We start from the raw sequence: 17,270 nt of genomic DNA, 5'->3' as shown, positions 1-17,270 counted from the left end.
TGCTGCTCCCCAGATTCTTTCTCACCTCTGTGCTGCTCTCTACTTTCTCCTCACACCTCTGTGCTGCTCTCCACATTCTCCTCACACCTCTGTGCTGCTCTCCACATTCTCCTCACACCTCTGTGCTGCTCTCTACATTCTTCCCTAACCTCTGTGCTGTTCTCTACATTCTTCCCTAACCTGTGTTGCTCTCTACATTCTTCCCTAACCTCTGTGCTGCTCTCCACATTCTTCCCTATCCTCTGTGCTGCTCTCTACTTTCTCCTCACACCTCTGTGCTGCTCTCTACAATCTCCTCACACCTCTGTGCTGCTCTCTACAATCTCCTCACACCTCTATGCTGCTCTCTACAATCTCCTCACACCTCTGTGCTGCTCTGTACATTCTCTTCTTACCTCTGTGCTGCTCTCTATAATCTCTTCTCACCTCTGTGTTGCTCTCTACATTCTTCCCTAACCTCTGTGCTGCTCTCCACATTCTTCCCTATCCTCTGTGCTGCTCTCTACTTTCTCCTCACACCTCTGTGCTGCTCTCTACAATCTCCTCACACCTCTGTGATACTCTCCACATTCTCCTCACACCTCTGTGCTGCTCTGTACAATCTCCTCACACCTCTGTGCTGCTCTCCACATTCTCCTCACACCTCTGTGCTGCTCTCTACATTCTTCCCTAACCTCTGTGCTGTTCTCTACATTCTTCCCTAACCTCTGTGTTGCTCTCTACATTCTTCCCTAACCTCTGTGCTGCTCTCCACATTCTTCCCTAACCTCTGTGCTGCTCTCCACATTCTTCCCTATCCTCTGTGCTGCTCTCTACATTCTCCTCACACCTCTGTGCTGCTCTCTACATTCTTCCCTAACATCTGTGCTGCTCTCTACATTCTTCCCTAACCTCTGTGTTGCTCTCTACATTCTTCCCTAACCTCTGTGCTGCTCTCCACATTCTTCCCTATCCTCTGTGCTGCTCTCTACTTTCTCCTCACACCTCTGTGCTGCTCTCTACAATCTCCTCACACCTCTGTGATACTCTCCACATTCTCCTCACACCTCTGTGCTGCTCTCCACATTTTTTTTCCACCACTGAACTGCTCTGCCCATTCTGCTGTTCAAAACATTCTTTGTCCTCTCTTTTCTCATTTGGGGGCCCATTTCTCAAGAATCACATACTCAGTGTGATCCTGGTGAGATCCATGATGGCACTGCAGTATGCAATAATGCTGCCCGAATGTATTCATAAGCATCCGCAGGGTCCCAGCAATGTGATCAGAGTAAAGTGACTGCATCAGCAGCCTCTTCACTTCTCTATTGGGATTCCTGTGCATGTGTGGTCAACAGATTATGCATGTGCAGTGGCCATTGGCGGTAAATTTTGCAAAGTGTAACTTATAGGCTACAGCAGCACAACGCCATCATGGTGTAAGCTGTGGGGGCCTCAGGAATGCTTTGCATTTAGAATGTAAGCTCTCATGAGCAGGGCTCTCTTCTACATCGTGCTTACTCGTGCGTCCCTTACTTATACTTTCATTAACTCCCCACAACGGCACCTAACACTCGGTTGCTGATGCCCTGCTGCTTATTTAAGTGTTATGATCGCTAATGCAGCAGTGATTATAATCCTTGTCCTGCACTGTAATGTACTGTTAATAACTGTTTTCTTGTGTCTTTATTCATTTCTGTTCCATGTGTACTTCTATCTAGGGATGAATGGGTTCGGATCTCAGAGATCCGAACTACGGGAATACGAGTCAGATCCGAGCCGGCTCCGGTTTTTCCCGCTTGACTCAGATCTGAAAACGAGGCAAAACGTCATCATCCCGCTGTCGGATAGCTGACGCTGTGCATAGGGGCTGGCTACTGTTGTCCATATACTGGCTGGCTGTTTTCCTGTCCATAAGGGCTGGCTTGCTGGCTGTTGTCTATAGAGGGGCTTGCTGGCTGTTGTCCTATCCATAGGGGCTGGCTAGCTGACTGTTGTCCTGTCCATAGGGGCTGGCTGAAGTGCTGTGTTTTCCAGGGGGTGCTCTGTCCTTTAGGGATGCTCTTTTTTTTGTGTATGCGTGTTAGCCACACCTGTCGTCGGCGTAGGTGCACAGGGATGCTGTGCTGCTGTCTGTCAAGGGGTTGCTGCCTCTTTCAGGGGTTCACCCCAGTGTTCAAATTAAAAAAATAAACATTTTTTTTGTGTGCGTGTTAGCCACACCTGTCATCAGTATAGGTGCACAGGGGTGCTGTGCTGCTGTCTGTCAAGGGGCTGCTGCCTCTTTCAGGGGTTCACCCCAGTGTTCAAATTAAAAAAATAAACATTTTTTTTGTGTGCGTGTTAGCCACACCTGTCATCGGCATAGGTGCGCAGGGATGCTATGCTGCTGTTTGTCAAGGAGCTGCTGCCTCTTTCAGGGGTTCACCCCAGTGTTCAAATTAAAAAAATAAACTATTTTTTTTGTGTGCGTGTTAGCCACACTTGTCATTGGCGTAAGTTCGCAGAGGTGCTGTGCTGCTGTCTGTCAAGGGGCTGCTGTCTCTTTCAGGGGCTCATCCCAGTGTTCAAATTAGAAAATATTTTTTTTTTGTGTGTGCGTGTTAGCCACATCTGTCATCAGCATAGGTGCGCAGGGGTGCTGTGCTGCTGTTTGTCAAGGGGCTGCTGCCCCCCCAAAAAAATAAAAAAAATTTGTGTGTGGTTGTGTGCGTAGTGAGTATGGAGGACAGTCACACGACTGGAGAGCAGGATCCACATACCAGTCTTGTAGCTGCCAGCAGCAGTCATGATGACGATGCAAGGCCATCAACGTCATCTATGAAGACCGATGTACCAGGGCTTAAGTCAGGCCAAAAAGTCAGGCTAAAAAAATCAACTTTTACCCTGTTAAAGCAAAATAATTTACAGCTAAGTCAGTTTTAGAGAAACAAAAAATTGGCAATATGCCGATCACTACACGAAGTGGCAAGGAAAGGATAAGGCATTGGCCTGTATTTATGATGACTGATGGCTCTAATGATAATTTAAGCCCCTCTACTTATAGGAGAGGTACAAAAAAAATTTAAATTGTTAAGACACTGGAACCAACTGTGTGCTCTGAAAAATCACAAATCCCCGAGGACAGTCCAAGTGTGTCCGCTGTTGCCATGTGTGAGTCTGACCTTTCTAGTAATACTGTACTTGAAGAGGATCCTCCTTCCACCAAGTGTGTGCCTTCTGACATAGAAAGTAGAAATCAAGGATGCTTCTGTGGAATTGCAGGAGGAGGATGCGGAGATATATCAAGTTGGCAATAACAACAAGGATGATGAGGATGTTGATGATTAGGATGTTGATGGTGAGGATGTTTGTGTAAAAACTGTAAATCAGGCAACAGTTGTGGCTCATGGTGGGAAAAATCCCATTGTTGCCATGCCTGGGTAAAGGACCAAAAAATCCACTTCCATTGTGTGGAATTATTTCCACCCAAATCCGGACACCCTTTGCCAAGCCATTTGTAACCATTGCCAAGTAACAGTGAGTAGAGGTAAGGACCTTAACCATCTTGGAACCTCTTCCCTCTTACGTCACATGCAGCGCATTCATCAAGTTGGAAAGGGTATTTCAAATTCTAAAACTTTGGGGACAAAAAAGCGAACAACAATCAGTCCAGTGTCACCTAGCTGCTCCCTTCTATCTGGATCCAAGCACCTGCAATCTCCACCACCAACACCGGCATCATCATCAACATCCTCATTCGTGATCGTAAGTAGTCCTGCATCCAATTTCATAAGCATGACTGACTCCTCTCCTATCCATGATTCCTCAGAAGGATCCTTGAGTGCTACACCTGTTGCTGCTGCTTGGGGTGGATCTTCATCCCAGAAAGGAACCAAGAAGACTACTACTAGCAATTTTAAAAACAATTGACTATTAAACAGTTCTTTGATAGAGGAAGTAAGTATAACAGCTGTCACTCAGTTTCACAGCGGATCACTGACACCATGACGGCTGTGCTAGTATTAGATGGTGAAATAATAAAAAATTAGGATGATAGTGTAGAGGAAGTGCAAAAGGAGGATGAGGGGGAAATTTGTGTCCTATCTGATGCTAATGTGGATGTTGATCATAAGGATGTGGTTTGCGTAAATCAGCCACCAGCGGCAGCAGTTCTTGCTCATGATAAAAAGAAAGCCAGAAAAGCCATGTCTTGGGTGTGGAAATATGTTAATCTTAATTCTGACAATAGTTGTGAAGGCATCTGTTGCATTTGTAAAGCCAAAGTTAGCAGAGGAAGGGACGTTAACCATCTAGGCACCTCCTCCCTGTTATGTCATTTGCAGCGAGTTCATGCATTTTGTTTAACAAAATTATAATAATTTGCAATTAATAACAAGCAGTCCAGTATCAGCTACCAGCAGATTGGACCAGCACATGCAATCTCCACCACTAATTGAAGGTAGTCCTTCCAAAAAATGTTTTGCGAGGGCCCAAACAAACCAAGGAGTTCAGCACGAAAGTGTCAGTCCTAGTGGCTAAAGTGCTTGGTTTGTTAAACTGTGCAGGGCCTTTTTAATATCCCACATAAGAGTGTGTGGGAGGGCCCAAGGACAATTCCATCTTGCATCTCATTTCTTTACATTTTGCACAATTTGGGGAATTGCCGACTGACATACTTATAGTTTATTATTCTGCCATCCTGTCTGCCACTGCTGTGTGGCAATGTTTCATAGATGTCCTATATTCATACTTGCCTACGCTCCCAACACCCCGCAAGACTAGGCAAGTCCCCCGGAATGGATGCCAGCGCCCCACTAAACCCCGCGCCAGCCGCAAAAGTGGGCGGTGCGGGGGTGTGATGACGTGATTCGCGCTGAATCTCTTCATCGTAGCCCTGCCCCCTGCCTTATAATGCTAGTAATATTGGCATTATAAAGCGGGGTGCGGGGCCACTATGACGCAATCGCGTCGGCACGCCCCCACCCCCATTCTCCCTGCTGGACGGACTTGCCAGCCCCCTCCTGGATTCCCCTACCGAAATGTCGGCAAGTATGCCTACATTTCTTTAAACTGCCGTGCGTTTGTGCCACTGCTCTGTTGCTTACTTTAGCCAGTCAGCTCGCTGCAGCCTTTGGCCTATATTGGTGAAAAATAGTAAAATCAATATTGTGAGCTGTGAGGTGGTTAAAAATGCATGGAAATGCCTGAACATGATTGTTATTAAGGATAATAATACTGTAGGAACACAAATAGGCCTACATTATGTGGTTTTAGCTGTTTATATAATTTTTTGGAAAATATACAGATCCAAAACTGAAAAACAAAACACCAAGGAAAAAGATCCAAATCCAGATCCAAAACCAGGGGAGATACAGATCCAAAACCAAAACACGGGGGTCGGCGCACATCTCTACTTCTGTCATTCTCATTCTCTACCTTTGATATTTTCTTTTCTATTTCTCTGGATTTTATATTTTCATTCTTTCTCTATCTCTGTCATGCTGCCTGTTGGTAATCTGGATCTGCATTACCAGTCCTTACGCCAATATATATATATATACTCACCTGGAGACTGCGGTTCAGATACATGGAAAAGGGTGGCTGGTGTAGGTCTGCGTCTCCTGATCTAGAGAGAAAATAATACAAATTTATAATGACATTAAGATTCTAGTAACCCACAGAGCTCACATTTAACTTTTAGCATAATCATTTCAACATTAGCTTTTATTAGTAAGTAATATATTATGTCAGGTCCATAATAAAAAAAGGGGAATTATTGAAAAAGGATTAGAAGGTGTAGACTTTGTATTTACTTTGTATTTACACACTTAGCTGCATCTTATTTTTAAAAAGAATATGTTCCTTGTACACATGAGTTATCCACACCCAGTGCTGTGAGATAAGCCAACTGGCGCCATAATATATACAGTTGAATTAAATTTGCTATACATATCCACAAAACATGCCATAAAAAAATGTAGGAAATGTCGCTCCTAAACACAAAGAGTTAAGCCAAACTGTGTCAAGCTGATTTTACATTATTATATTAGTAGATGCATGTTACACATTAAGTTTCCAATGTAAGGAACACTAGGTCCTTTTATATAGTACAAAGCACAGTGTTGTGCTTCTTATTATAGGTCTGAATGGTCCTAATTACAGACATACACAACTGCTAGATCTACCAGCATAATCACGTAGGACATTACAATCAAAAACACATCGATTCACACTGCAACACAGTAATAAGCATAAAAACAGTACTACTCAGTGCATTTAATCAGTGACAAAAATATACACCAAAAAATATACACAAGAAATGTATAGACTATTCTGATAATATCCACCTTTATTAAAAAGTACGCTAAAAAAACACTACTAAACACACTGCAATTGTCACCGTTTACAGTGAAATTCAGACAGGTCAGTGCAAAGACGGTGCCGCTATGGAAAAGGAAGAACACCCACTGAATATCAGCTATGGCCGCTTCAATTGATATTTATATAGAACGCTTTCCTATGCTCAGAAAAGACAGAATTGAGCTTAGATATATATACATTTGTATACGCCAGCCTACAAAGGCATTATTGCCAATCCAAATATGGATATGCCATGGATAATGTAGTCAATGCTGTAATTTGCATGTTATTCAGCTAGCCTTGCCAATATACCAACCTCTGAAGGCTGTTTCAGGATAAAACAGAAATTCTATTCGCTAATGTTCTTACATAAAGTTTTGACATTTATGGTTGCAAAAAACCCAGAGTCAAACAGGGCTAAATGAAATAGGTATCTCTGAGCCTCATAGAAACTTTGAGTTGGCCCCTACAATGCTAGTTCATCTGTTAGGAGGTTCCTGTGCATGCCCAGAATAGTAGAGATGAGTCCTACATAGTACATGCACCAGCATCTCCACTCTCCAAATAAAACTGCACAGGCTGCTCTGGTGGTAGTTTCAATTCTGCAAAAAGGCCAACCTGCAATCAAACACTTTTATTTGCTGAAAAATATATTGCCCACAACATCTTTGATCAGTTTAGTAGAAGCATTATTTTATACACATATAAGAGCACAAACAATATGTAAATAACTCCCTGCAGACATGTGTAAGGACTCATAGGGCTCTATTTACTACAATCCGCATAGGGAATGCAGATTGTAGTGTGATATTACTGACTGAATTCGCATTGCGAATTCAGGCAATATCACAGGGATTTACTAAAAAATCCCTTGCAGGGACAGAACTTGCGATAAAGCTCTGTCCCTGCGAATCCCCTCCGCAGCCTTGTCACGGTATTTTTGCAAAAAATACCGTGACAAGTGCCCGCGCATGCGCTGACCGGCCACCGCTGCTACCCCCCCGGTGCTAAGCCCCGCCCCGTGATCGCGTACCCCCACCCCGCGACCCCCCCTCCCTTAATTGAACTTACCTGCATGAGCCAGGCTCCGGTGATGTCCTCCATGACTCCGGTCAGCTGACATCCCACCTGATGAGCGGGCCGCAGTGCAGTATGGGAGACCAGCTGACCGGAGGGAGGACATCACCGGAGCCCCGAACTCCTGTCCCTGGACTCAGGTAAGTAATTTTTTTTTTTTTTACTATTTTTTTTTTTTTTGTAGTGTATCAGCGTGTGGTCTGTTTAGACCACATAGCTGATCATTGGGGCCGGCTCCGGGCTCTGCTCTGCACGTTAGAGCGGAGCAGGAGTCCGGTAATCGGGGGAGAAACTGGATAACGCCACCTCCAGGTGGCGTTATTATTACAGGGCCTCCCCAGGTATTTTTTTCACAATTTATTTTTAGTAACTTGCACACAGATCACATTTCCCATTACAATTATGGGAAATGCGATCTGTTACTAAAAATAAGTGATACTTAGGGGTTGGAGTAGAATTTTATGAATTCTACTCCAATTGCCCTGTAGTAACTTTAGGTGAAACTAAAATAATGTGAAAAGGGTGTGAAAACATTATTTTTCACTTTATTTTAGTAAAAATTAATGATAATAAATAGCACAGATAGAGTCTTGCTATACAAATATTGCTTGACTGTGGCAGTGTGAGTACATACAGAGCTGAGCTGTACAAACACTTGGCAGGGCAGTCCAAACAATGCAGGGAGTCACAGCACAATCATTACATCAATAAACACAGTGCATAGTTGTCCATGTGCAGCAGAGCTTGCAATCTAGTCTCTTTGCCCCACAGTGCACAGTACACCACGCCCATAGTTTATCTTTAGTTTGCTGACCTTGCATTGTCTGTTTCAGATTGCGGCTCAGTGCAGCCCCCAGGGCTGATAAGAAATGCCTCGGCCTTCATACAGTCACCTTCACCACCCAGCAACCTCCTAAAGTGGCACCAGTAACCATTTTCTACCATGAAATCAGTGTTACACAGCTTATTATGTAAATTCAGTCAGAATTCAGTTTTATTCCTATAAAAACATCAGGTTAATTTTTTCTGGTAAGTTAATACCGACCGCTGGGATTCCGGTGCTCAGAATGCTCTGCTGGCATTCTGACCGCCGGCATCCCGAAGGTAAGTAGAGGAATTAGGGGGAAGGTTATGGTTAGGCACTAGGGGGGTTGTTATGGTTAGGCACTAAGGGGGGAGGGTTAGGTTTAGGGTGCGGGGAGTGAAGGGGGAGGTTAGGTTTAGGCTTCAGGGATGGAGGGTTAGGGGAGTGGAGTGGGGGAAGGTTAGGATACCGACCTACAGGTGTCGGTATCCTAACCCTGTCGGGATGCCGGGATCCCGTACCCAACCCAGTTAAGGGGCTTATCCAGGGCCGGCTCTAGGGGTGTTCGACCAGTGCGGTTGTACAGGGACGCCACCCATAGTGGGTGCACCCCTCCCCAACATCCCGATTTCAGCGTGACAGTACTGTCCCGCTGTCCCACCCGTGGGCCGATGTGGCCCGCGGGTGGTCAAATCGGGAGGTTTGGGACCTCCTCCGCCACAGCTGTGTGGCGGTGCCGGACCCCGGAGACTCTGAATGGATGCTGCGTGCTTGCGCGCAACATCCATACAGTGATGGGAGAGGGCTAGGGGAAGCCCAGCTAGTGAGGCTCCCCCCAGGCTGGCGTTATTTGGAGGTGGGCACACCTCCTAATAATGTCACGTATGGGCGTGGCCTACAGTAATTAGACCACGCCCCCATTTTGGTCATGCTGGAGAGAGCCACGCCCCTATTTAGGTCGCACTGGAGAGGGCCGGCACAGGGTGCTCCGACCCCTGGAGCCGGCCCTGGGCTTATCCATCTTCCTCTGTACTGCAACTGTGATGTCTTCATGGCTTCCTTCTATGCATTATTTATATAGTGAAAATGTTTTTGTTTTAGGATAGACAGAGCTGTGCTGTTTCCTTTGGATACAATTGAATCAAGATAGCAGCATTGGTTGATATCTCAAGGTGCTGAAATTAAGTAACCCTGAGTCTGATTCAGAGGTGCACACTATTGCAGCCGTGACTGTGTCTTATGCCGCAGCACAACTTCGTCTTTATGCTATTGCCATGGCCGATGAATTTTGTACAGAGTCACCCACCAGCTGCGATGCTAATCTGGAACTGTGCATATTAAAATGCACCAACGGAGATTGCACCAGCCCTAAGATGGCGGTGTCAGTGCAACTACACATTTTGGTGCCCTATGTACAGAAAGAACATTGGTGCCACCATCAACCAATGCAGTAGGGATAGTGTGCGTCGAAAAAAACAGGTGTGGTCTCCCTGGGAAGGGGCCACACAATAGTGCCTTCAATTCAAATGATGCCACACAGTAGTGCCCCTTAGTCACATTACACCATGCAGTATTGCCCCTTAGTCACATTACACCGCACAGTAGTGCTCCTTTTTCACATTACACTGCACAATAGTACCTTCAATTCAAATAATGCCACACAGTAGTGTCCCTTAGTCACATTACACCTCACAGTAGTGTCCCTTATTCACGTTATGTCACACAGTAGTGCTCCTTATTCACATTACGCCACACAGAGCCCATTCAGGTTATGCCAAACAGCCCATTCACGTTATGGTACACAGTTGTACTCCTTATAAACATTATGCCCCACAGTAGTAGTGCCCCTTATAACATATTATGCCATTCAGTAGTAGTGCCCTTATATATTATGCCACACAGTAGTAGTGCCCCTTATACTTTATGCCCCCCAGTAATGCCCCTTATAACACATTATGCCCCACAGTATTGCCCCTTACACATTATGCCCCACACAGTAATGCCTCTTATAACACATTATGCCCCACAGTAATGACCCTTATAACACATTATGCACCACAGTAGTGCCCCTTACACATTATGCCACACACATTAATGCCTTTTATAACACATTATGCCCCACAGTAATGTCGCTTGTAATAAATTATGCCCCACAGTATTGCCCCTTACACAATATGCCCCCCACCCCATCCCATGTGTGCCTCTTGCAGCCTCTCACCTCCCCTGTTGAATTTGGTGGCGGGCTGCCAGCACCTGCATGTAGCCGCCAGGACCTGCATGTAGCGGCAGCCATGGGGAGCAAAACAACAAAGCCTTCATTTTTAAGCCAATCGGTGCAGATGGGCAGTCCGGCCCTGGGACAGGGTGAGGGTGTACATACACTTATTTGTGGGTTCCTACAGCGTAATTTTGATTTGGAAATTAATTAATTTTTACAAACAACAGAAAGAACTTAAAGATAACAAGGGGCTCCATGACAACTATATATATATATATATATATATATATATATATACAGTCAGGTCCATAAATATTGGGACATTGACAGAATTTTCATATTTTGGCCTCTATTCACCACCACAATGGCTTTGAAATAAAACAAACAAGATGTGCTTTAACTGCAGACTTTCAGATTTAATTTGAGGGTAATTACATCCAAATCAGGTGAACGGTGTAGGAATTACAACGGTTTCTATATGTGCCTCCCACTTTTTAAGGGGCCAAAAGTAATGGGACTATCAACTCAAAAGCTATTTCATGGACAGGTGTGGGCTATTCCCTCATTATTTCATTATCAATTAAGCAGGTAAAAGGTCTGGAGTTGATTCTAGGTGTGACATTTGCATTTGGAATCAGTTGCTGTCGACTCTCAATATGAGATCCAAAGAGCTGTCACTATCAGTGAAGCAAGCCATCATTAGGCTGAAAAATCAAAACAAACCCATCAGAAAGATAGCAAAAACATTAGGGACCTCATTCAGAGCCGGTCGCACAGAGCGTGCGGTCGGTCTGAATGAGGGGAGGACGTCTTGAATTTTCAAGACGTCCTCCTTTGCGGTGGTAAGGCTGTGGGTTAACACCCACAGCCTTACGACCGCCTAAGGTGATGGTCGTGATGGTCAAGACCATCGCGACCATCGGGGCTTACGACGAGACCCTAGGGTAGGGTCTCCCTTGTCATAAGCCCCGGAGAGCTTTCGGCTCTGTCTGAGCCGGAAGCTCTCCACTGACATCACTAGTGATGTCAGTGAGGCCGCCCCCAAATGGCAGGCGTTCCCATGGGAATGCCCCCGTTTGGGCTGCCACCCCCCGGCCCGCCTTCCAAACGGGGCGAGCTGTAAATCAACATCGACAGCTCGCCCCCTTTGGATTGAGAGACCCGCTACGACCGGCGCTGTTGGTCGTAGCGGGTCTCACGCATGCACACGACGGCACCGGCGCCGTCGTGCGCATGCTCTGTTGGGGGCCATCGACCCAGTCCGAGCGCATCGGCGCTAACGACCGGGTCTGAATGACCCCCTAGGTGTGGCCAAATCAACTGTTTGGATTATTCTTAAAAAGAAAGAATGCACCGGAGATCTCAGCAACACCAAAAAACCCGGAAGACCACAGAAAACAACTGTGGTGGATGACAGAAGAATTATTTCCCTGGTGAAGAAAAACCTCTTCACAACAGTTGGCCAAATCAAGAACACTCTCCAGGAGGTAGGTGTATATGTGTCAATGTCAACAATCAAGAGAAGACTTCACAAGAGTGAATATAGAGGGTTCACCACAAGATGTAAACCATTGGTGAGACATTTGCAGTAGAGGCCTTGCAGAGCATCACCAGGGATGAAACCCAGCGTCACGTGATGTCTATGAGTTCCAGGCTTCAGGCTGTAATTGCCTGCAAAGGATTTGCAACAAAGTATTAAAAAGTGAAAGTTAGATTTAGGATTATTTAGTTTGTCCCATTACTTTTGGCCCCTTAAAAAGTGGGAGGCACATATAGAAACCATTGTAGTTCCTACACCGTTCACCTGATTTGGATGTAATTACCCTCAAATTAAATCTGAAAGTCTGCAGCTAAAGCACATCTTGTTTGTTTCATTTCAAAGCCATTTTGGTGATGAATAGAGGCCAAAATATGAAAATTCTGTCAAGGTCCCAATATTTATGCACCTGACTGTATATGTACACATACAGATGTGTCCACATACTTCTATCCTCGCTACGTGAATGCTGTGTGACTTGGTAGCGAAGATCTTTTCGTGCCACATTTTACCTTCACATGGGCACTGCGAATATGCAGCATGCTAATGTTCTCTGGGCCTGATTCAGACCCTGTCGCAAGCGCTGAGCACTCGCAACCTGGTCGATGTTTGCCCACTGGGCATGCGCACGACAGAGCCGGCTCTGTCGTGCGTATGTGCGAGACCCGGCTAGCGACGGGTGCTCCGTCGCTCCGGGTCTCGCACCAAAGGGGGCGAACTGTCGATGGTGATTGAACGCCTGCCGTTTGTGGGCGGCCCCACTGACATCACTCTATTAGAGCCAGAAGCTCTCTGGGGCTCGTCGCAAGCCCGATGGTCGCGATGGTCATGACCATCGCGACCATCAACCTGGCCGCTCGCTATAGCTGTGGGTGGTCACCCACAGCTATGCGAGCGGCCAGGCGGCCGCTCCAAAAATAAGAAAAACGCCCCAATTCAGAACGAGCGCTCTTTCAGAAGATCCGTCTCTGAATCAGGCCCTCTGTGCGTCTGCGGGTGTATCTGCATACGAAATGCTGCGTTACAGCTTCAGCAGCTGTGACACTGTAACGTAGCGTTTTGGAAATCACTCGGTCCGGGGCTCGCTACAAGTCGAGGCGGCTGTCGATGTTGATCGACAGCTCACCCCGTTTTGTAGGCGGGTCGTGGGGGGGTGGCCGCACAAACGGAGGCGTTCCCTTAGGCACACCTGCCGTTTGTGAGTGGCCCTACTGACATCACACGTGATGTCAGTAGTGAACTTCCTGCTCTATTAGAGCAGGAAGTTCACTGGGGCTTGTGATGGATGAGATCCTACCACAAGGGTCTCGTCGCAAGCCCGATGGTAGCGATAATCGCGACCATTGCCAGGCCGCCCGCTAAAGCTGTGGGTGGTCACCCACAGCTTAGCGAGCGGCCTGGAGGCCGGTGAAAAAAACCCTGTCTCAAGTGATTATTAATTTTATTCAATGATGCCGACGATTAAAGTATTATGTGGTAGGGGACTCTCTCACCTGGTTGTCAGTGAGATCAGTCAGTCTGCCTGTTGAGAGGTGCGCAGCAAGGGCGTATCTACCCCTTGGCGAGGGTCTCACTTGCCAGGGGCGCCAACCGAGGAGGGGTGGTGCCACCCGTGGCCAGGGGTTAGAATATAGCACTGGGAGTACCTGGTGTGCCTCCCTGGGCAGTGCCGGTCGAAGACCTACACAACAGGCAGGAGCTGGTGTCCAGCACCGCACTGCACTACAGTGATCAAACTCAAAATAAAATACAGTTCTTTGCTGCCAGGAGCTCTGGGAACTGTAGTTTATTTTGAGTCACTTCACTGTAGTGGGGTGCAGTGCCGGACACCGGCATCAGTAACAGTGCATGTTTTGCAGCACTAGCACACAGTGCTATCAAAGGGTGGAGCCAAGCCCAGGCAGCCAGCAACAAACACTGGAGAACAGATCTGTAACGTACAGTGGGCTGGAGAGGGGAGTCAGGGAAGGACAGTTTGTTTAAGTAAAGTTGGAGTACAGAGAGACAGAGTGGCATCGGTATCTTTATAATGGCTGCAAGGTGTGCGGTGCACACGGGCCCCTGGACCCACACAGCACACCCTGCACCCATAGTTAATAATATATCTCTCGCAGATTCCGATGTGCTGCTCCGCAGCGCTGGACCGGCGCTGCAGAGCGACAAAAACTCACTGGGAAAATGGTGGTGACCATTTTCCCAGTGATCTGCGCATGCACAGAAAAGATATCCCCGGGAAAATAGGCACGTGCACCATTTTCCCGGAGACCTGCGCATGCGTAGTGGCATGAAGCCAGAATCTACAGCGCTCAGTGCGCAGACAGAGAGGAGGGGACCCAAATGGAGGCTGCACACTTGTGAGAGAATTACTGACATTGCTCACCCCTTACAGCCACAGCTCAGTGCCAGCGGTAGTGGTGGGCTGCTGCTGCTACCGGCCATGGGCATGGGGAGGGAGAACAGGGAAATTACACTTCCTATGTCCTAGCATGTACCAGAGGTGACGACATCCCAGTGGCAGCTGGAGTGCGCACACACAGTGTGTAAGGGGCACAACTGTTTGGCATAATGTGTACAAGGGGTACTACTGTGTAGAATAATGTTAATAAGGGGCTCTAGTGTGTGGAGTAACGTGTATAAGGGGTACTACTGTGTGGTGTAACGTGAATAAGGGACACTACTATCCAGTGTAATATGAGTAAGGGGCTCTACTATATGGTGTAATTTGATTTAGGGATACTATTGTGTGGCCAAGCCCCTTCCCCACAAGACAACGTCCTTTTTTCAGCACGTGCGACTTCCCTATATCAAATATGGAGGGGGGGCACCAGTCCCTTACTTTGCCAGGGGCGCTCGTACCCCTAGATACACCCCTGCGGCGCAGGCAGTGTGGTGGCCACCCCTTCCCTCTTCAGTCTTCTCCTGCACTGGTGTCCTCCAGTGCCTGTCAGTCACAAGCACGCCACTGTAATGGCGTTCAAACGCACAGGCATGCCTGCGTTTCTCTGACCCCCCCTCCCCGGTCACCACCACCAAACGGTCACTTCCTGTCAATCACTCTGCCATTCCTGTGTGTGCTCACTGCGGTCACATCCCGACCGTAGTGGTTGGTTCGCGCACACGCAATGCGTTGCATACGCATGTGCAGATTGCAAACATCACCCGGGTCCGTGCGAACGCAGCGTTGCGTTCCATGCTGAATCAGGCCCTATTGTCTGAGTGATTCTCAGAGTCTGCTCATGATATGAACCAGCCAGGAGACCCCAGTATGTATGATATAGTAGTTTGTATGGTGTATAGATGTCATATATATAATAATAACCGTTATATATGTATCTATGTCTGGGTTCCCCATCTTACCCTCCCCAGGAATGAGAGTGAGCTCCCTTCCCGCTGATAGTGACCTACTTCCTCCCCATCCCAGCAGCAGTGTTCCCATCAGTGCAGCTAATTCCGCTCAACCGCTTGTACCGCTCACTGCTCACCCTCACTCAGTCCCTCATTCAGAGTCGATCGCTAGATACAAGCGGTCGCTCTGAATGAGGGCGGCCACTTGTGGTGTGAAGTGCGGCCTCCTGGTCGCTAGCTAAGCTGTGGGTTACCACCCTCAGGACCATCGCGGCCATTGGGGCTTGCGACGAGACCCTAGGGTTGGGTCTCGGCAAGCGCAAGCCCCAGGGAGCTTCCTGCTCTGATCAAGCAGGAAGCTCCCCACTGACATCATTGCTGATGTTAGTGGGGCCGCCCCCAAACGGCAAGCGTTCTGTCGGAAACGCCTCCGTTTGGCCGGCCCGTCGCTAGCTGGATCTTGCGTATTCGCACGTCGGAGCGGGCTCCGACATGCGCATGCCCAGTGGGCAAACATCGACCCGGTTGTGAGCGCTCAGCGCTTGCGACCGGGTCTGAATAAGGCCCTCAGTCCATAGAGTGAGCGCTGTGCTGCACTGGAGTTATTGATTCATTAGTGCTCTCCTCCTCTGGCCTGGGCATAGATATTGCATAGATATTGTGGGCATGTACAGTGGCAGCTGGCAGGATCACCCTCAGGGGGGGACAGCCAGTACTCTTGTACCAGGCCCGACAGCTGAGGGGGCCCGGCAGCAGGCAGAGTCAATTGATAAATTTTTGCACCAATACAAAGCAGCGCAAGCTACTAGTGCTGGCCGGAGTTATATGACTTAATTAATTAACTCAGCCAGCGCTAGCAGCACACCAACTAGTGCTGTTAGATGACGGATTCCCCAGAACGGCAGACCTGTAATTGACATTGGAGCCTGGACTCCCTGGAGGTCAGGTGTTTTCTGTTTTGTCAGGCACACACAGCCCAGGAAGAAGAATGGTGCAGACACACCACAGTAAGTACTCCCTTCTCACTTCTTGTGTTTGTAAGCTCTATGGGCCTGATGCAGAGCCGCTCGTAAGCGGCCGCTCGTTCGCTCCGAGCGATGTTCGCACATCTGCGCATGTGTATGGGTCGTAATGCGCATGCGCCAACCAGTCAGTGCGGTCGGAAATCGTGTGTTCGCAAAATTGCGAGTGCCTGCTAATTTGAGTGACAGGATGAGGCGTTTGTGGGTGGTAACAGGGGAAGGTGCTTGAAAACGGGGAGTGGTGATCCGAACGCAGGCTCGCCAACCGGTCAAAACGGGCGTTTTAAGGGTGTGCATAATTAACAAAGCAGCGTCATCGGTCACGTCACTTGGTTGTCTCTTAGCCTGAACTGTTCGCATGATTGCGGTAGGAAAATCCAACCACAAGCACTGCGAGCAGTTCAGACGCCTTTCGATGTACTCGATTAATCTAATAAATAGCGGAGATGACGTATGATGCGAGCGGCCAGGGGGCGTCTTTACAAAATAGCGAGCGCATGTTTTGTTCGCTCGCTCAGACATAGAGGCGTCAACAGACCGCAAAGAGCGAGCGCTCAATTTAAATAGCCGGCCCCTTTTTCTGAACGAGCGAGCGCAAATAGTGTCCGGCTCTGAATCAGGCCCCATGTTCCCTCCCTACCACCTTGATGTCTGTCTGTACTCTGTATTTTTCTCTACATTATGTAGCTTAGTATGTGTGCTTCTGCCCTGCCCCCCTTTCCACCCCACCCCATGAGTGATTCTGCCTCCCATTCCACATCCCATTTCCCCTTTCAAACTTCCTTTGTGTGCCTTTGCCCCCTTCTACCCCTATGTGTGTCTGCCTGGCACTACACTCCCCATGTGTGCCTCTACCCCCTTCTACCCCTATGTGTCTCTGCCTGACACTACACTCCCCATGTGTGCCTCTACCCCTTCTACCCCTAATGTGTCTCTGCCTGGCACTAC

General features: G+C 47.8%; 1 protein-coding gene across 1 annotated transcript in view; it reads right to left on the bottom strand.

Annotated features, from left to right (window-relative positions):
* The window catches only part of PPP1R1B (protein phosphatase 1 regulatory inhibitor subunit 1B), a 96,458-nt gene that overhangs the window by 30,021 nt on the left and 49,167 nt on the right, over positions 1 to 17,270 (bottom strand). Inside the window, exon 2 of the mRNA XM_088474623.1 lies at positions 5,524 to 5,584. Within this exon, the coding sequence (XP_088330749.1) occupies positions 5,524 to 5,584 (61 nt within the window). The remainder of the gene's footprint in view (positions 1 to 5,523; positions 5,585 to 17,270) is intronic.

Source organism: Taudactylus pleione, unplaced genomic scaffold (genome assembly GCF_031769625.1).
Source record: "Taudactylus pleione unplaced genomic scaffold, aTauple2 ptg000155l, whole genome shotgun sequence".
Lineage (NCBI taxonomy): Eukaryota > Metazoa > Chordata > Amphibia > Anura > Myobatrachidae > Taudactylus > Taudactylus pleione.
This window is presented reverse-complemented; position numbering and strand designations above follow the sequence as displayed.